Genomic DNA, 21,931 nt, shown 5'->3' with positions numbered 1-21,931 from the left:
TGTGTGTGTGTCACGTCGCCATCATAGCTCACACACCGTCCTGCACCATGTCAGCCCCTCCACCATCCACTAACCCCACATTTCTCTCACTTAACACTGTATTTGCCGAAGTACTGAGTTCGAAGAACGAAAAATGACAGCTATAATGGTTATTGACGCCTGTCAATCAAATTGTGGCGGTTACGCTAAATATAGTGAAAGCTGTTATGGCGATTTAAACTGTTCGTCGGGTTAGTTCCGCAACAATTATGTGAGACGACTTTTCCCTTCAGACGAAGTTGCAAGTTTTGGGATATAAACTAGTCGGTTTTGAGTGGTTGGTTAAAGTAAAATTCGTCGGATAAATCCCGGGTCCTGTGAAAAAACAAGCCGACTAACGTTAGGCTCTGCCATTCAAATTTTTTCCCTCTTCGTCGCCTAAATACCTTCGCTGGAAACCAGGCAAAAACGGCAAACATGACTGGATTACTAGCGAGTTTAAATAAGACGGATGTGAATATATGGGTTTAATGAAGCGAAATCGGTGTTTGGGTGTTGTGTAGAAACATAAATATGTACTTACATGCTCCTATACGACTGCTTCAGCTTAGCATTCGACTAGGTTGCAAAGGCATAGACGAAATAAGCTGTTGAGCTGAGGTTGTGTTTCTCGGATCCCTATTGGCTGCCGGGGCCACAGTGGGCAAATTCCGAGCATTGCGATTGGCTGCCCGCTAAGCAAAATCCTATTGGCTAGACTGAAGCGCGTAAACTGATTGCTCAGTACAAAGAGGCGCTGCGAATTATGCTCTCTTATTGGTGTTCTTTGATTCACACTCTTTGCAAATACAATAAATCCAGCCTGGCTTCCGATTGGCTACATGTTTCCTGGTTTGCGCTGTCCGCGGTTCTGATTGGTCGAATAGACTCAGAAGCGTCCCGACTGCGAATCCCATTGGCTGGAGGGAGGTACGGTAACAGAGCTTCATTTCAGAGGGAAAGCCTCCGCTCAGTCTGCGCGTGTCGAAGCGAAGAGAACATTCGCCATTTTGTACCCAACGTAATTATTTTCGCATTCTGGACTCGGAGCCAGTGAGATTTCGCGGAGAGCCCCGTGACTCTTTTCGTCTGCTTTCTAGTCAGACCAAGTAACCTCAGCATCGTTAACTTAAATGTGTTCTTTATATGATTTGTATTGCAATTGTTTTACCACTAAATCGTTTTAGACGCGGTCGTGTTGAAAAGGTCAATTGAAGGCAACGGTAATGGCGTCTTTATGTCGTTGCTCTGGAGAGCGTGACGTCAGGGTTTTGTTAACCACGTGACGTGACCGGAACTGAGCGCCCCAGTAAGCACGTGAGACAAGTTAAATGCTTATTCACTGACACCTCCTGAATTTCAAATACAATGCCTGATTACAGTGTTATTGAAATACTCGCTTAACGTGACATTGAACTATTGTGATTTTGAATCAGACATGGAATAAGAGCATTTGCCTGGGTATTTTAATGTTTTAAGGGTGTTTATGATCGATAAGTCACATGCTTATGGCGTTAATGATTATTTAATGGTTTGATTTTAATGTATAGATATAATCCATATCTGTGCAGTGTTGACCCATTTGTATACAATGTCTTTCTATGATTTATCAATCAATAAATCAGTCAGTTTTCCTATGAATTATTTAGTGAGCACACATTACATGCATGGGAAAGCATCATTCAGACATCACAGCAAAAATTATTATTATTGTAAGGGGTAAGTTTATAGTTGGGGTAGGTATAGATGTTAATAAAACACAATCTAATAGGTAGAAAATGCAATTTTTTTTGTTAACTTCCGGTCTTTGCTGTACATTATCCCTTCCAGCCACAACAGAGGTCATCTCCAACTTAAAGTGCTAAAAATAGATGCCACGTGCAAAGCTTCAAGTGACGAGAACTGCAGAAGATCTCACAATAATTGTGTATGCACTGCTAGTTAAATATTTAGATAAAAGCATGCTTTTCATAGTCTAAAAAAGGCTTCTTCTTAAACTGTTGAAATTAGCTTTGTGGAAAGTCCCATTGTAGGTGACAAAAACGTCTTTAAATTTTGATTACTACACTATTCTTAAAACTTATTCCTCCATATCAAGTCTTTATTCCTATCAGTGGATTAACCTGATACGGTTTTAGATTAACCAAATTAACCTGGGAAGTATGTTCATTAAAATATCACGTTCATCCTAGTCACACTAAGTCAAACTATAACATGCATGCTTGTGCACCAATATAATGGACATAAATTTTAATGTCAATTATAATATATACTGAAGCTCCATATGCTGATGGCTAACCTTTAGTTGAGGGTCAAGTCCTTGCAGCACATTCCAGATAAACCGTTTATCTATACCCAAATGCATGTTGTATTTAGCGCCTTATGCCGAACCTAATAATATTCACATTCTTCTGACAGGGTGTGCATAAATATCATTCAATTGATGCCACAGAATTTCTAAAAGAGAAGGTGGATCCTTTGCCTAAGATCGGAATTAGAGCTTCATTCTCTTTTATAAATCATATTTATTGTCAAGTCAACAAAAAGGGAAACATAGGATTACATTAGTCTATTACAAAGCATAAAAAACATTTTATTGTCTGCCGGAAAGTTGAGAGTTGCCAGGATGTCGGAAACATGGTACACAGTCAGTGAAATGGAAAAAACAGGGAGGTTTGCAACACTGTGTTTACATGTTGTCCTCATCAGAGTCATCCTCCTCCTCCAGGGATTCCTGTCAGGGCAGAAATATGACAATAAGCCATGCTGAAGAGAAGTGTTGTTATGACTATTAACAGAGGGGACAGTTACTTACTTTAGCGTATTTCTCGGCCTCCTCTTTGATGTCTTTGGGACAAGCTCATGCCTTCCTTTTGTGACTAAAAAAATGGTGCAAAAATATATAAATATAAATAAAACACAAGTGTAGGAGTGACACATGATCATATTACACCAACATTTGAAAGATAATTTACCTTCTCCAACCCAGCTAAGCTCAAGCTCAAATGCTTTGTCTTTCACCTCATCATGAACAATATAGATACTGAGAAGAGATGACAGTTATTAAATCGTGTAAATATACATTCTTTGTCATGGCATGCTATAAATATTTTTATAAGAGTCCCACAAATCCATGGACAGCCTGGAAACATTTTAAGGCCTGGAAGAGTAACAGAATTTAACTAATTTCTAATGTGTATATAATGTATGCTCCACTCTAAATTATTAATAAATAAATATACTGGCAAGAAATATTTTGTTTTTTGAGTGCAATCTCAATAAGATGATTTTAAAAGTGCTAATGCAATGAACTATGAATCCAATGCAATAAAAAGTAATTGAAATTGACTGGTCAAAAGGTGTAGAAATCCAGTTCATTGGAAGCCAACATTGTAAACTAAGCAACTTAACAGATAAGAAAAGAATCAGCTGAGTTAGACCTTTAAAACCTGAAGTACAACTCTTTAGAGTTTGATTGGTTATGTTGGTATATGGTTTGTTTTCGTGGATCTCCGCTGCTCTTGTGTTGGCTATGAAGGATGCATTCGATTCTGTAGTCATCTCAATTCTAAGTTAATAAATAAAACACACTCACATTTTTGCCACTTCCTTCACCAGTTCTCTGCAGGTCATTTCTTTCATCTGAAATACATGATTAACATTTGCAAGTTTAACTACTTTATTCTGTTGACATGAAAAACAAATTCAGTATTGTAGTTGTTTTTGAAATGACAAATCTTGTATGACACAATGCTGTTACTTCTTCAGAACATTTCCCTGCAGTGCTGAAAGTAGCTCATTCTTGTTTGAACATGTTCCAAAAAAAGACGGCAAAACATGCTTACACTAAACACCGCAGCTGCACTGTTAACAATAGAGATCTGTTAGATTGAGTGAGAATGAACGCATGATAACAAATGAAAGTCAATGACATTTTTTGTAATACAACCGCAGAGATACTAGATGCTTAGTTTCAGAACTAAAAGTACAGTTCTAAAGTACTGGGACGATTTTTCATGAACTATTTCCCAGTACCATTTAAAGAGTTGCATTCAGACCGACCGTTGTGTACTAGGATGTGACGTAAGCCGATGTTATTTGTGTGCAATGTTCAACAATGTAAAAAAAACACAAAAAAAAAACAAAACAAGTGACATGACATATAGCCAAAGTATGGTGACCCATACTCAGAATTCGTGCTCTGCATTTAACCCCCCATCCAAAGTGCACACGTAAGTATCTACTTACGTCACAGATAGTACCCTGGTTAGAACCTGCTCCAGAGTAGGAGTTAACTAGTTCTCGAAAAAGGTAGTCCGGTACTAAAAACCGCACCCAGTTCTAGAGGTGTGAAAACGCCCAAAAGAGTGTAGTTCCACAAATAGTTCCGGTACGATGAAAAGGTTCTGGTGGTGCAAATATCTGTAGATGTACACTATTGTTCAAAAGTTTGGTGTTGGTAACTTTGTATTTTAATACATTTCAAACTTTCGTTCATTCCTGAATTTCCAGCATCATTACACCAGTCTTCAGTGTCACATGATCCTTCAGAAATCATTCTAATATGCTCAATTGCTGTTCAAGAAACATTTCTTATAACAATGTTAAAATGGTTTTTGGGTTTGTTTGTTTTTTTAAACTATGACTTTTTTTTTTTACACTTCTTGATGAATATAAAGTTTAAAAGAACAGCATTTTGAAACAAATGTTTCTGTTATACTTTTAATCAATTTTATACATCCTTGCTGCACAGTGGTTACAGATCAAATGTATGTACTTATCTGAAAGCATTTACAAAACAATGAATATATAAAATATATAAACACCTACCTGTAGTTTCTCAATTTCTGTCTTGGCAGCTTGCTTGGCTTTTCCGATAGCACAGCCCCAGTAACCCTAAAAAACAGACACTAAACTTTAATGACAAAGGCAAACCCATGTACTGAATGTAATGAAAACTTTGTAATCTGCATTGGTATTGAGTATTGGAAGGAGTTCAGATGTATGCTGGACATTGATTGGCTGCTTTTCACTACATTCAAACTTCATGAGAACCATTCAAAATCAACAGAAACAAATGCAACCGCTCCCGGTAAAAAACAACCAATCAGAGCTGTGGTCCGTAACTTTGTGTTCAAAATGAATATAATAAGCGAGTACACCATGAATCCATTTTCCAAACCGTGTTTTTAGCTTCCTGAATCACTAGGGTGCACCTATAATAAGTGTTTATTTTCTGACTATTTTAGATTGCTTCGGGGATACCGCGGCGGAGTAACCCAGTACCTTTGTGATTCTTCATAAACATAAACAGAGAGAAGTAGCTCCGGCTACGATGTTCTTCCGCAAGACGCAAGCAGTTCTGTTTATTAACCGCTAGAGCGTCAAAAGTTACCGACTGCAGCTTTAAGTGTTAAGGTATTAATTAACAGAGATAATAGTTCATGCAATGAGATCTCTTACGTATGAAATCCCAGAAGGGTCAACCATGTAGAGCTGTGGACCATCATCTTCATCATAAGATCCCAGGATGAAACTGAAGGGTTTAAAAAAAAAAAAAAAAAAAAAACACAAATAAAAACAACATATATACTTATAAGAAATCAAACTTGCCTTTTGCAATCAAAATGCATTATTGAAACTTTACAAAAGACCTACCTGCACCCAAAAGGTCTCACCGCGCTGTATAATGTGTAGGCATGGACATACATGGCCACTCTGTCTGCAAGATGCTGTTTGGATAATATGAACGGTATATCAATGACCAGCATATCTTTATAATTTCTTTATTGTTAAACTGTTCAATTAAAACAAATTCCATTTGCTTCGTATATACACAAAATCATATAAGAGTTAATTCAATACAGCACATGCGTCGTAAAGAGTATTTTGTGTCATTGGCAGACCTGCCAACCTTAGTACCATCAGTGTGACTGGACGGGACGTAGAGTTTGGACCATGCATGCAAGGTCAAAAAACGCTTTCGTTTTCTCAAAATAGGCATTTAATATCACCTCATTTTCTAGCGACTCTCAAACAATTCGTTCAAAGCAGTTCTAAGATTCAGTCACTCTAAACCCCTTTTTTCCGTGAGCCTGCTCTGCTATTATTGGTCAGATGATCCAGTCTGTTGTAACTTGTGATTGGTCTACAGCGTATGTCGGAAACCATAGGCCCATTTCCACAGTTCCGTATTTTGAACTCTTAATCTATTATTTAACATACTTGTGATTCAGTGGAACCCAAATAAACAGGGTACTGAGACATCTTTCAAAAGCAAACATTTAGTAAATTCCACGTTTAACTCCCAGACCCAGACCCTTTTTTACTCCCGAGATTAGAGAAGCAGTCGTCAGTAAAATTACATGTTTGTGGGTGGGGTCAAATTGTTCGCTCGCTGCTGGCCAACATTGAACATAGGCGGAATTATGCAAATGTGTTACCTTGTGACGTGTAGCAATCACGTAAATTGGTAAATTACTTACCACTCGTTTAGGCTGTAGAGAGTCGATTGTTTTGGGTAACTTTATTTATCATGCACTTTCGGCTTTACAACTTTGCAGATCGTTTACATTCACATACAGCAACATTTCACACTGCATGAAAGGCAATATTGGAAATGGCATAATAGGGGCACTTTAATGAAATTATAGCCATGGTGGAAATTTTGCATCTTATTCTTAACAAAGGTATGAGACAAGTCTTCTTTTGCTTACTTCAGAGTGCGACAAAGAGGCAACACCCAAACTCAACATTTATACCTTAATCAAATGTGGATGGATCTCATCCAATCATAATGCTTATTCAATTTTTTCTTTTTATTTATTATATTAGTTAAAATCCCATGCTACGTGTACTGTGTTAACCTAACTGAGACTTGTTATAGCACTTATATATCATTGCTCTTTTTGTTGTTTTTGATTGCTTCCACTGTCTTCATCTGTAAGTCGCTTTGGATAAAAGCGTCTGCTAAATGAATAAATGTAAATATATGTCCATTTAAGGTACCCAACTATGTCCTCTAGACATGTTTCTAATAATCCAGGATGCCTACTAAGAATCTAGGTATAAAATAGCCTCTCTCGTCTCTCACTTGTCTTGCCCACACACACACACACACACACATTAAATATTTCCTGTTATCTTTCAGCTCATCGAAAACTCAAGCATACTGAAGCACAGTACTCTTTAGTACAGTGAAGCAAATAATAATACTAATAATATAAATATTTCAGATAAGAATCTAATTTCCTCTACATAGCCTTTTCAAGTTTAATTTTAAATCCAATCTTAAATCACTAAGCCATATAGCGATTTCAATTTTATTGAGATTTATTGTTCATAATTACTTGAGCATTTTATCATTTGCATGGCTGTATGATATCTTCCTCTTAATGAATGAATGAGTGAGTATTTTATGTGAATCCATATGATAGTCAACTCCAGGTTGGCAGGTCTGCAATGGCGGTAGAATGTCCATTTTTGTGTGACCTATGCTTTAGTCTCTCTTCTTCTCACCTTCAGTGGGATGTCATGGCCATAGTTGGAGCGGAAGTTTGAAGCCTCTTCTCTTGACACTTCTGAGAGAGATCGTGCATCTGCTAGAAGACCAGCCACAGCCTAGAAGACATACAGAGAGGGATTCATATACCTGTAGAGATTTACACTACCATTCCAAAGTTTGGGGAAGTAAATTAACACTTTTATTCAGCAAGGATGCATTAAACTCTCCGAACATCCTTTATGTTCATCAAAGACTCCTGGAAATAATTTAATTTATAATAATACTTTTTCTTGAGCACCAAATCAGCATTTAAAATGATTTCAGAATGATCATTTGACGCTGAATTTTCAGCAGCCCTAGCTCTTACAGTCTTTAACTTTACCATTACAATAATAAATTCGATTTCAAAATTGTTTTATTTTAAATTCTAATAATATTTAGCTGTTACTGTTTTTAATCAATGTTTTTTTCAAATAAATCGGTGGTGAGCATAAGATAATTCTTAAAAAAAATAAAATCTTAAGAACAAACTTGAACAGCAGTTCGACAAAAAAAAAAAATAAATAAATAAATATATATATATATATATATATATATATTGCATGTGTTCTCATATTCAATGTAAACAGTTCAATTACAAACAACGAAAGGTACAAGAAAAAATGTGATTGTTGTTCAAGCTTTTTGACTTCTTATTTACTCAAATAAAAGTTTATTTTAGATTGTGCAAAGTCTTCGTTATCACATGGATATAATTGCGTTTAAAGTCAAATAAAGGAAACTATCAGAGTAACTTCAAGTATTTTACAGACCCTGATCAATATCTGCTTAAACAACACACGCAATGTTCTTACCATTCCAACGTGCCGATCGATATTGAAGATGCGTTTATTGGAGCCCTCCTCATACAACTTGGACAGAACAAGCTTCTCTACACCAAACACGACTCCATCTTTGCAGCGGATGCCGATGGCTGTGCTAATGAATGACAACAACAGAAAAATTATTATGAACCTAATATGCACTTATAGTTTCTTCAGACACCAAATACAAAACACATTCAAAAACATATTGTAGGTGTTATTAAAATAAAAGTAAAGCCTTTCTCAAAGCAGCACATTAAAATGTAGATGTCTCTGGCTAAAATGATTTCACGTGTAGTAGTATTTAATTAATTACCTGCTATTTTCAACAGCCTTCATGGCATATTCAACCTGAAACACCCTTCCATCAGGTGAGAAGGTGGAGGCGGATAAATCATACTGGAGAGGGAGAAAAGCTGTCAACAATCATCACTCGTGTTCATTTAATTTAAATAAACCATTCAAGCAGTTTTCAATCCTTGCAAAAATAAAAACACAGCTGAGCATCAATGACGAAGCTGAATAAACTCAAAAGTGCAGAGCAGCTTTCGAACTGCACAACACATTTACAATGGCATGCAAAAGTTTGGGAACCCCTTGCAGAATCTGAAAATGTGAATAATTTTAACAAAATAAGAGAGATCATACTAAATACTTTAATACTCTGTCCTGAGTAAGATATTGTACATAAAAGATGTTTGCATATAGTCCACAAGACAAAAGAAATAGCTGAAATTATTAAAATAACCCCATTCAAAAGTTTGGGAAGCCTTGGTTCTTAATACAGGGTGCTGTTACCTGATGATCCACGACTGTCTTTCTGTTTTGTGATGGTTGCTCATGAGTCCCTTGTTTGTTCTGAACAGTTAAACTGAAAACTGTTCTTCAGAAAAATCTTTAAGGTCCTGCAGACTCTTCAGTTTTCCAGCATCTTTGCCTATTTGAACCCTTTCCAGAAGTGACTATGATTTTGAGATGCATCTTTTCACACTGAGGCACTCAAACATGACTATTAAAAAATGTTCAAACGCTCACCGATGCTCCAGAAGGAAACAAGGTGCATTAAGAGAAAACTTTTGAACACGATGACGATGGCCAAATTTTTCTTATTTTGTTGAAATATATATATTTTTTCATTTAGTTCTGCCCTTTGTAAGCAACAGAAGATACTTGTATGTTTCCCGGAACACGAATTAAGTACAATTTACCTTGATCTTCAAATTCCAAAAGTTTTCATCCCCCAGCTCTTAATGCATCTTGTTTCCTTCTGGAGCAGGGATAGGCAACTCCAGTCCTGGAGGGCCACTATCTTGCAGAGTTCAGCTCCAACCCTAATTAAACACACCTGAACAAGGCAATCAGTGTTTTCGGGATTACTAGATAGATACAGGCAGATGAGTTTTTATGAGGGCTGAAGCTAAACTCTGCAGGATAGTGTCCCTGGAGTTGCCTATCCCTGTTCTGGAGCATCAGTGAATGTTTGAAACCTTTTTTAATAGTTGTTTAAGTCCCTCAATTGTCCTCAGTGTGAAAAGATGTATCTCAAAAGCATAGTCACTGCTGGAAAGGGTTCAAATATGCGAAAGAAGCTGGAAAACTGAAGAATCTGCAGGACCTTAAAGATTTTTCTGAAGAACAGTTTTCAGTTTAACTGTTCAGAACAGACAAGGGACTCATACACAACCATCACAAAACAGAAAGACAGCTCTGGATCATCCAGCTAACCAAACACAGTATTAAGAACCAAGGGTTCCCAAACTTTACAATGGGGTTATTTTAATTTGTTTGTCTTGTGTACTAAAATGTAAACATCTTTTATGTAAAATATCTTAGTCAGGACAATATTAAATAAAAAATAACGTGCATTTAGTAGGATCTCTCTTATTTTCTTAAAATTATTCACATTTTCAGAGATTCTGCAAGGGGTACACAAACTTTCGCATGCCACTGTACTTTCACTTTACCTCACAGTGACTTTTCATTTGAATTGCTAACACTGTTAGCGAGCAGTGACTCAGCAGAGACAAAACAGTGCAAAAATACATAATTAACCCAAGTACATTATCAAAATTACTTCAACTACTTTAGTATGAAAATTCTGTATTAACTTTAATTAGGTTGGAACAGAATAAATCACTCTAACGAAGATCCTGCGCAATAGCAGGTAACTTAGCTTATTAGCTTCAGAATGACACAGGCATGCACGCATTCCTTCTTTATTCGCTCTTTCAGGATTAGATGTCATTCACGCAGTATGATAAATGTTGTATTATTAAATCTACTCACCCCGGTCCCAATAGAGCTCATTGTAATTAGCGGTGATCAAGTATAAATGTGATTGAGCTCTCAGCATAAGCAGCCGCAGACTCTCCAGCGCATCGGTTCTCCCTCTGCCACCAACGAGCAACGAGCTCTGTGATTGGACATCACATCGACCAATGAGATTCTCGAGCGCTAAGCGGTTCAGTCTATCTATCACAATAAAAGTTGTATACTTAAAAATTAAAGGTTCGCGTCTTTGACTACAGAGTTTTTAAATTATATAATTTCAAAATAAATATACTATGAAGAAAAACACCACTGTTAAAACAACATAATAACAGAGTGTACGAAATAAAGCTGTCTCATTATATATATATATATATATATATATATATATATATATATATATATATATATATATATATATATATATATATATATATATATATATATATATATTAATTAATTAATGTATAATAGTAAATGCATTATATTTTAAAACCCTAAAAACTTTTTTAGGTTTAAATGAAAAAGATTTTCAGATTTTCACAGGGAGACCTTTTGACCTACATTGTATTTCTAAATGCCCTGAAATATTTTTTTAAACATTAATTAAAATTCATGAACGAAACCATTCGAGCAGAAATGTTGATTTGACCTCAACTGTTCCAAAAAATCCTAATTAAAATGATCAAAAGTCAATAAAATAATCAGAAATACAGAACAGTGTACCGTAAATGGAATGTATTATTTTATTACATACAGAGTGAGTTGTTTCCCTTCAGAACAGCTGTTGCTGATAGACCACACATGGCCAAGACAAAAGGCATATCATAACAACACTCAACACTCTTACCACCATATTGTAATTAACAATTCCAATGCTACAATTGCTTCATAAACCCTTATGATCAATCACCTAAATCACTCTTGTATTATTACGGTATGATTAAACACATGAATCACATTCATAACAAAAGAATCCATTGCTATTTTTTTTCACACTAAAGATTCTTCAAATTAGCCGGACCTCAGGCTCAGATCTCATCCAGAATCACACCGGCTGCTCTCTGTCACAGCTAAATTGGTTCAAACTCAAGTGTTGTGGATTTTAGACATCCAGAGTACTGTAATCCCTGAGATATATTTCATATATCAGCTGACGATCATCTAAAAGCACTCACTCTGATATCTCTCATAGGGTGGGACATCCATCTCCTGTCCAATATCGTGTTACACTAGCATGCACATGCATCTCTAATGTACCCATCACGCAAATAAATGCAAGTATACAATATAATCATGAAGGACATCAGTTAAGCTGGGTATATTTTTTTAGGCACAGGAGGTAGGTAATAATTTGCACTCAGAGTGACTAATGGAAGATGTGATTTGCTTAGATGTTTCTGAATCGGTTTAAAGAGGCACTCACAACTCTGATTACAAACCATATGCCAAAGTTCTTCGAATCCTCCTCCTGAAAATACATTCATGCAGATAGTTTTTGCATATAAAGAAATAAGTGGTATTGGCTTCCTATAACATCCATTTCAAGAATAGTTCTTCATTCAAACTCAAACATAATTAGAGTACTAAGGTGACTCTCATGAAAGCATGGACAGGTCACATAAAAAAAAAAAAAAAAAAAAAATTTTTATTGAGATTACTACAATATATTTCTTTCTATTGACTTTGGGGAGAAATATGACTGGGACATGTTCTTGATGCTTTCATGAGATTCACCCACACAAGCTAAAATTACTATTCTTAAAACATTTCACTTCCCTAGAATTAAAAATCAAGCCATGCTTCCTTAATTAAAAGTGGCATGTGTTTGAATTCAGTCGTTGTATTGTAAAATAAGCTAAAGATATAAATAAGACATGAGAATATGAGATGGAATCCCATGTTTGGGATATTGTGTAACTGCTCAATCGCTTGTTAAAGTGGATTATGATGGTGCTATGAGAATAAAGACGTTACTTGAGTAGGCAGAGCATAAAACAAGGAAGCAATAACATTCGACCAATGAGGAGAAAGCAATGTTAGGTCAAATGTGGACCCCATAATGCTTCAGTCATGCTAAATTTGTCTGCATTTCCACTTGACATTAACATAGAAGGCTACTGTGTGCATCAGCATTGATCGATTTCAGTAATAATATAATAGTTTTGGGTGCTCAAACTTTCTTTTGCATATTATTTTAAGATTAGTGGCCCCTGTTGGATTAAAGTGCGTGAAGTGAATGATTACGAAGCCATTTTAAGACATAAAGGTTCTGGATAGAAATAAACGAAAAGAAAAACAAACTGAAAACATATGACCTATAGATGGGATAGCTTAGTGAATCTCATAATCAAGTGTCCAGATCATATTTCACACAAAAATCAAAGGGAAAAATAAGAAGATATATTTTGCATAAAGGAAAAACAAAAACAAATGATTATTCCTGAAAATTAAGCACATTTTCATGTATGTTCTATATATATTCTCATTACTATAATAAAGTATTTTTTTACTATATTACAATCAAAAAATAATGTAGTTTAAAAATCAGCACAAAGACAACGTATAAAAATGAGAATTAGATAAAGAAAAAATTTGCTTAACTGTTCAGAAAATAATATTTTAAAAAGAATAAACTTAACATAATAATAAAAAATCATAAAAACTAAATTGGTTTCTGTTGATTTAAGGGTGAAATAAGATGTGGATGTTGTTGACACGTTTTGTGAGATTCACCCAACTTTATATTAGCTGGACCCAATGTTTGTATTGCACATGATCTCTCTCGATGTTGTTCACACAAAATAATAAAATAAAGCAATAAAAGAAAAGAAAAGAAAAGAATAACAAAGACGTCTCATATCTGCAGTACGAGCCCAGCGGCTGAGATGTTGTCTCCTCCTCCAGCAGTCTGGTACACCTCAGTGCACACCAGCACAGGAGCCACGCAAACCTCATAGCCGTCCTCATCCCAGCACGAAACGGGTCGGGATTCCTGAAGTGGAATTCTCGGACTTCCTTCTTGCCTGCTAACAGAGAATGATTCGTCCATGATCAGCCGCGCTTTACTGAGATCGATGTCTGGCGAGCCGCAGACGTGCCGGTTGGCGGTAAGAGATGCTTTGGCTGTGGCCGACATTGTGTTCTTCCACTTGGAGCCACGTTTGACGATGATGGCTTGGAAAGCCAGCGTGTGGACGTGAAGACGCGTGAGCGGCCGACCCGTGCCGGCCTGCTGATGGCGCTGGTTTACCAGCCGGTAGAGTTCTCGCATCTGGTCCAGCACTGTAGCTACGCGTGGGTTGGGGTCAGAAAGCACGGTCAAGTTGCTGCCGCGGAAAAGGCTCAGGAGATTAGGCAGCTCTTGCTCGTTCATGCCCAACGAGTCAGTGTGAGGAAGAACAAAGTCTAAAAGATCCGACATCAGACTCTCGTCTACGAAGCTGGCCATCTCGAAATGGATAGCGGTCTGCGGGGACGCGGAGGACAACATCTTCGCAAGCTTTCCCAGCAGAGCCTCACGCTCTCCTGGAGAAAACAAATGGATATTACAGAATGTCAAAATCAACATTGAAAACAAAAGGCTGATTTTAATATGCAAAATGCTTAAAATTGAGGTACGCTGAAAAAGAAATTGCGTAGAAACAATGTTAATTCCAAAATTGCTAGTTTTTCATTGCTAAGAAGTCGGAAGTCGTGGCCTAATGGTTAGAGCATCGGACTCCCAATCGAAGGGTTGTGGGCTCTAGTCTCGAGCCGGACGGAATTGTGGGTGGGGGGAGTGCATGTACAGTTCTCTCTCCACCTTCAATACCACGACTTAGGTGCCCTTGAGCAAGGCATCGAACCCCCAACTGCTCCCCGGGCGCCGCAGCATAAATGGCTGCCCACTGCACTGGGTGTGTGCTCACAGTGTGTGTGTGTGTGTGTGTGTGTGTGTGTGTGTGTGTGTGTGTGTGTGTTCACTGCTCTGTGTGTGTGCATTTCGGATGGGTTAAATGCAGAGCACAAATTCTGAGTATGGGTCACCATACTTGGCTGAATGTCACTTTCACTTTCACTAAATTTTGAAGTAAAAAGACAGTAATAGTATTTTCCTGTAAAACACACCAATAATCTTCAAAACTTAAAAAAAATATATATATTTTTTACACAGAAAAGTTTTTATTTTTATCAATTTTCACTTAATTTTCTCAATACATTACATATAATTATGGCATGTAAAATATTAAATTACACATTAAATTCTGAAGTAGAAATACTTAAATAGTATTGTATTATACTCATATATTTCATTTATTATTATTTTGTTTTACAATGCAGTGTAGTTACACACTTCACTTTTAACGCTTGATTAAGCATTTTTACCTATAGGTCTAAATATGACCTAAATAAAACACATAACCAACAAAATCATAAACAATATCATTGAGTGCTACGAGTTATTACAGTCAGTCTACTTTCTCAAGGCAGCTGGGAAAACACACTAATGGAGTGTGACAGAACAGAGTTAGTTTAGAACTGATGCACATACGGGCTGACGTTTATAATATTTAAAATACATTCATAAAAAGTTTCATATTGTTATTTGAAAATAGAATACCGTATTTTTTGGACTATAAGTCGCACCTGAGTATAAGTCGCATTAGTCCAAAAATACGTCATGGCGAGGAAAAAAACATATATCAGTTGCACTGGACTATAAATCGCATTTATATAGAACCAAGAACCAAGAGTAAACATTACCGTCTACAGCCGCGAGAGGGCGCTCTATGTTTTCAGTGTAGACTACAGGAGAACTGAGCTGCATAGAGCGCCCTCTCGCGGCTGAAGACGGTAATGTTTTCTATTGGTTCATTTCTCTCGGTTCATGTCAAATTAATTTTGATAAATAAGTCGCACCTGACTATAAGTCGCAGGACCAGCCAAACTATGGAAAAAAAGTGCGACTTATAGTCCGGAAAATACGGTAGATATTGATTTGTTGTGCAATAATCATGCAATAATGTATTTTATAAGTTAAGGTTCATTTGAAGTGTTAATTATTAGCCTCATGTGTCTTCATTCACTTACCCCGTTTGAAAGGGAAGTTGTCCATCATCTGTAGCCCTCCTACAACGAGCAGATCTGGTTTGAAGTTGTTCAGCTTCTCCTGAAATTGCTCCATGGAGTCCAGATATGGATTATGATCATCACTATGAACAATATACCTACGGCAATGCAAGAACATTTCAAGTTTAGATTGAAAGATTGAAAAAAACAAAAACAAACGGATATTAAATCAGTCTTATGTAATCCCACCTGTTGGCTCTTCGGGAGGTGTACGTCCCCCATTTGGCACCTGTGGGATACTCCAGGATCAGGTGGATGTCTGGTTCATCCACTGTGTTTCCAGCCACTGAGGAGACACAAAATAATTAACTGCAATGAAAAATATGCAAGAAAGCTGTAGCAAGCAGGAAAATGCTTCTTGTTATATATACAATGTTGAATAGAAAAGGCTTTTTTAGCATAAAGCTGAAAGGAAGAACATCACAGCACCTGTGATATGCTGTGAGAGGATATCAGTGAAATCGGTGCTGAAACTGCCCCCTAAAAGCACATCACATCCTTCCAGAGCCATCCTGCTGGCCATGACAGGTGCATTTCCTCCGATCGACCACCTGTTTCCTGGTAACTCTCGAGAAGCCTCTACCAGCTCACTGAAGAGCGTGTCATTTATCACAAACCTCCTATGGAAAAGAACAAAAGTAAAGAGCAAAGTTGCTAAGCTTCTGAAACAGATTAATAGATGAGATTTATAAGGAGGATATAGAGAAAAAAAATACAAATTGTAAGGCATACATTCTATGAAACGGGGACGAAAGTGACAAAAAGACTAGCATGGAAACTTACTGTAGGAAACAACAGCATATGCTTACAATTTATAAGACAAGGACCCCTGTATAGGAAATATGTTACATGACTTGGATAAAATAAAAATAAGACATTCCAACTTTACTATAAATATCTATATTTACAACAGACGCGGGTAAATAATGCATAAATTTAAAGCTTTCTAGATTTTCTGAACCTTTCTTCTATTGGACAGAAACAAAATAGCCTCTTAACAAAAGGAGGAATTAGATAGAGCATTAAATAATCTAAAAAATTACTCCTGGTAATGTTATTTACCCTTAGAGTGGCTCAAAACATTATTTATTTGGAGGGAAGTGATTGTTTCATTTATACATAAAGAGGGGAAAGATAAAACTCTTTGTAGTTCATTTAAACCTGAATCAGTTTTGAATGGCGATTATAATTATTTGCCTCTATTCTAGCCTAAAGACTTGAGACGTCCTACTCGATTTGATAGTGTTAGACCAAACAGGATTTATTAAAGGGCGGCAGGCACGTGATAATATTAGAAGGATGCTTCACGTCATATGGCAAATTAAACTAGCACTGCACTTCTAACTTTGCATGTTTATTAAAGATATTTTAACGTTCTAGTGCTTTCTGGAACACTGCAGAACAATGTGGGACTAGTCATAAAAGACAAAAATTATCCAACATACACTTCTGAAGTTTTGGATGACCCACTTTTGGTAGCTGTTTATGTTAAACCGTTGTTGTTACCAAGGTATTATGCATCTACCATAAAAGATTAATAAAAGGAGTAATAAAAGATTAGCTTGTATAAATTGTCAACTTTTTTTTTTTAGTTTTCACTGTTAATTAGACAAAAAGTGGTGTGATTTTCCGATTCAGCATGTCAAACTTACAAATAAAAGCTAAGTAAAACTTTTATATAAATGAGTTTTCACAGTATAATGAATAGTTGCTAACAAACTAAAAATCATAAGAACATACAAGAACATATACCATAACCATAAGACCAGGCGCATAAAGAAAATTAGGTACATTATTAACAGATAAGAAGTGGTATTATCTTCGCATGTTATTATGATTTAACAATTTTTCGAATGGTTGGACATTGTTGAATCCATTGTTATAATTATCATTGTTTTACTAGCAGTGTCATGACAGCTGTAACTCAAACATAATTTTGTATAAAACACATTTCACAAGTTTTTACAGAATTTCCAAGCTTAAAAGCCTCTCTATAGATGAGAAGAATGATATGAAAAACGCCAATATGACTGATGGTTATTCTCTAGAGGAGACGTTCACACATCAATCCAAACATGTTATAACCAGAGGCACTCGCGTCTCCAAACGCTTCTGTGTCACTTTGGCAGTGGTAGCTGTAAATTACACTCATCAAACAGCACTATGCAGCGTCTCAACATAACTGCATTATTATCTGAGGAGCTTGTCATTCTGCTCTCAAGTGTGAAATCTCTGGCAGGACGAAGCTGTCATATTGCCAGCACAACACAGCTAAGACGGTCTGATGCATTTCAGCTTAATCATTTAAAGAAATAGTTCACCCAAACATGAAAATGCACTTAACACTTGCGCAACCTTCTGCCCATCAAAGATGTAGATGAGTTTGTTTCTCCATCGGAACAGATTTGTAGAGAAAAACATCACAATAATCCACATGACTCCAGTCCATCAACTGACAAAAAAAAAAAATGTTTTTAAGAAATAAATCAATCATTAAGGCATTACTTTAAGTCCATAATCCATAATAATGCTTTCTTCAGTGAAAAAGTCCCCTTTAAAATCCACCAACATGTGTTTAGAAAGGCTTTGAACTCTTTTTGCTTGTAAACAGTTCTCTTCTGATTCAGACGAGACAAATTTTCACTGAAGAAAGCAATATTATGGATAGAGTTTAAAGTTAAAAACATCATAATGATGAATTTGTTCCTTACAAATACTCAGCTTTATGCTTCACAAGACGTTAACTGATGGATTGGAGTTATGTGGGTTACTCGTGATGTTTTTATCAGCTGTTTGGACCCTCATTCTGATGGCACCCATTCACTGCAAAGGATCCATTTTTGAGCAACTGATGTAATCCTAAATTTGTTCAAATCTATTCTGATGAAGAAACAAACTCACCTACAATCTGGATTGCCAGAGGGTGAGTACATTTTTGGGTGAACTACTCCTTTAAAGAAATAATACAATTTTTATGTCATTTTATTAATGTGACACTTTGTGGTTGCACAATGTTAGTTGTTCAAGGTTAATCTAAGGAACAGTGCTACATGTGTGAACTTTTAGGGAACCCAGCACCAGTTAATTAGTTTTAATTCGAACTGTTCTAACCGACACAAAACGGAAGTTTGGAAAAAGATAAACTATGTAAACTTGTAAAACAATCAAATTTTCCCTAGGCTTCAAAGTAAATAAATCACAACACCTGTATTATGCTACATTGCGCAATCTCTACATTCCCGAGGGCTTTGCGTACATGCATGAACGGCTCTCACTTACTCTGAAGCAGCTCCGGGGGAGAAAAAGTAAGCGAAACTCTGTGCCAGCTGCTCCGTGTTCTCGATGTAGTCGTGGTGGAGGGGCTGGTCTGTCGGCTTCAAACCCATTTTGTTCAGCAGAGTCACTCCATCGACAATGATATCCACACAGCCGCCAAAACCTGATAAGAGACGATGACACATGTGCAATAATCTAATCTTATATTACAATAATTCAATCTTTGAACCTGACCATCCAACAAAACACATGTTAATCCCAGGTCATACAATATCTGAATGAACTGGATCAGTTGCCATGCATAGCTGGCCAATTCAAACATGTCTACAGAGTGACACTATTGCTTGTCAGATTGCAACAGACTGACAAGTACCAATCACGGGTTGAAAATAGATGAAATCACAGATCAGTGCATACAGAACTTTAAGTGACTGATTATCAGTCCAATTAACAAAGATTCAAAGAGTCTAGAAAAGTCAGAACTTTTGCTTCCATTGACTGTAATGTAAGCAACAAATAATTTAACTGCATTGCATCAGGGTTTGTATGTTACTCAAGTTAATGACTCAATGAAGACTTTTTGTAAACAAGGCCTAACCTTGTTACCTAACAAGCACTCAGCACTTGTTACTATAGTGTTAACCAAAAAAACAAAAAAACAAAAACAAAGAATGCAAAACTAACATGCAAAACATCAGCACAGGCTTGATCCTATAGAAGATAACAAACCTCAGAAGCAGAACTAAAGCAAAATACTAACAAGTGCAAGAAATATCAGGAATAATAATGCACCAAAATGAACACAAATTACCTATTTTTTGTTCAAATCTGTGTTATTTAAGGATCACTTGGATACAATTATAATTTCACATTTTGAATATTTTTATTAAGTTTTTATTTTTATATTATCTGTTTTTATCATCATTTTAGTTTAAGTTTTAGTCATTTTATTAACTTTTATAACCTAGTTATATTAGCACATAAAGTTAAACTAAACAAAAATAAGAAACATTTCCTTGTAAGCTATGAAATACAATTATTTGATAATATTCCAGGAAAAGTTTAATTCACTTCAAGTAATTAAAGTTTTTTTAGTTAACTACCCTGGTTAAATTTAATAATTATCAGTGTATTATAAATAATTAATTAAGAGCTTAAAAATAAATCAATACATTTAAATCATACAACTAAAAATGAATACACACACACACACACACACACACACACACACATACATATATACATATATATATATATATATATATATATATATATATATATATATATATATATATATATATATATATATATATATATATATACACACACACACACACACACACACTAAAAATGTGTGTATGTGGTATAGGTGGTATATGTAATGTGGTATGTGTGTGTGTGTGTGTGTGTGTGTGTATAACTACATTAAATGAGTATAATAATTAATTAAAATACTTAAAACAAAAGATGTACATCTAACATTAAAAAATGTCAATTATTGTATAATTACATAAATTAAAACGTATATTACTTAATATTTTATTATTAAAGCACTTTTTAGTTTTTATATAAAAAAAATACAAAACTCAAAGAAACTTTATTATATCAATTAGATATTCTGAACTTTGAGAACTGCACAAAATATTCCAATCAAGCCTGTAAAATTGCATATAATGATTTGTTGCATGCTGTTAAGTGCACTTCAAAGTCTGTACCTATAGCCACTCGCGGTCTGGAAACGCTGTCCATTCCTACTTTCCGCTCTGCGCGCAACAGTGACGACAGAACCGCGTCCAGCCTCTCGTTCAGAACCGAGCTGTCCGGCGAGCGGAACCAATACGCCACCAACACCACTGCAAGTGACAAAAACGAGCCATATTTGACACCAGAGCGCAGCTCAATGGCCATTGCAGATGTATAAACAGTCCTGCCCCTCTTTCTTCCTGAGCGAGTAGTTCTGATGAATCAGGTGGCGGATGTGTTTTCGGCTCTAGAAATATTACGAGGATAGAAGGGCGTGAGTTTACCCAAAATAAGCACCGCTGAGCAATCGATGATCTTTTTTTTTATATTCACTCTGTGCTATCACTTCAATTCTTATCAAACTCATTGTCTCTGTCATTTAGGTATTTAATAAGTTAAAAAATCAGATATATATTAAAGGATCACGTAGGCGCATTGTCACGTGGTACACGTTACTTTTCTCCGCGCTAATAGGATGGACCAATCATAATAGTTACGATTACCCGATTAGGCGTTTTATAACCATGTTATAGAGATTGTTTATTGCATATTTGAATTGGGACGTTCGGTCAAAATTCGTTGATTTAATAGATTTAAACTAATGTAATTTACATCGTGTAAATAAGGAAAAAATATGGCCTGAGATTTTCATGGGTGTTAATGGAGTTTGGTATATTTTTGGGCCGACTAGCGCCCTCTGGAGGTTTATATTTTGTGTATTTGCCTTTATTATCACTTTTCCCCCCACTGGCTCTAAGCGAGTTATTTCCAATCGTTTTGTTTCAAAATAAAAGTTCAATATCTAATTGATTACAGACAACTACTTATAAATACATATAAAATATTTAAAGACTTAATAGGACCCTGAAGGATGTTTTTTAATTATTATTATACTGTTGCAGATTTTACAAACAGGCATGAAATGTGAAATTTCTTTTCAAAGGGGTTGTGCTCGACTCAGCAAATAGCTTGAATATATCCGATTTCAGTGTAACTACATCTCATTCATTTGGCAGAGTTTAAATAGTTAAAGAGTTAAATAGTCACAGACGGACTTGAGTGTTATATTTCTGCGTGGATATGCATGCTTATAGGATACTTTCTGAAATTTTGCTTAGTCATTTGTTGGCTTCAGTTTATTTATAAC

The 21,931-nt window shown here is 35.9% G+C and overlaps 2 protein-coding genes and 1 pseudogene across 3 annotated transcripts in view; all 3 read right to left on the bottom strand.

Annotated features, from left to right (window-relative positions):
• The window catches only part of LOC113060912 (neuronal PAS domain-containing protein 3-like), a 783,891-nt gene that overhangs the window by 587,209 nt on the left and 174,751 nt on the right, over positions 1-21,931 (bottom strand). The window lies entirely within an intron of this gene.
• On the bottom strand, positions 2,578-10,828 carry LOC113060926 (proteasome subunit alpha type-3-like; annotated as a pseudogene).
• Positions 11,377-21,018, bottom strand: LOC113060917 (ADP-dependent glucokinase-like). The gene is made up of 6 exons (XM_026230185.1): positions 20,757-21,018; positions 19,045-19,204; positions 16,195-16,385; positions 15,955-16,051; positions 15,727-15,863; positions 11,377-14,181 (listed from the first exon to the last, which is right to left on the bottom strand). Exons 1-6 carry the CDS (start codon positions 20,947-20,949, stop codon positions 13,511-13,513), a joined length of 1,449 nt encoding a protein of 482 aa, XP_026085970.1. The 5' UTR covers positions 20,950-21,018; the 3' UTR covers positions 11,377-13,510.

The sequence above is a fragment of the Carassius auratus genome, chromosome 42 (genome assembly GCF_003368295.1).
Source record: "Carassius auratus strain Wakin chromosome 42, ASM336829v1, whole genome shotgun sequence".
Classification (NCBI taxonomy): domain Eukaryota; kingdom Metazoa; phylum Chordata; class Actinopteri; order Cypriniformes; family Cyprinidae; genus Carassius; species Carassius auratus.
Note: the sequence above shows the minus strand (reverse complement) of the source record. Positions and strands in the feature narration are given on the sequence as shown.

Bases quoted from the DNA above. Each gene is read 5' to 3' on its own strand.
- LOC113060917 (XM_026230185.1), bottom strand. From the start codon at position 20,949: ATGGCCATTGAGCTGCGCTCTGGTGTCAAATATGGCTCGTTTTTGTCA. The intron at 19,205-20,756 runs GTACAGACTTTG...GTCTCTTATCAG, and splicing joins CAGACCGCGAGTGGCTATAG to GTTTTGGCGGCTGTGTGGAT. The intron at 15,864-15,954 runs GTGGGATTACAT...GCATTGCCGTAG, and splicing joins ACCTCCCGAAGAGCCAACAG to GTATATTGTTCATAGTGATG.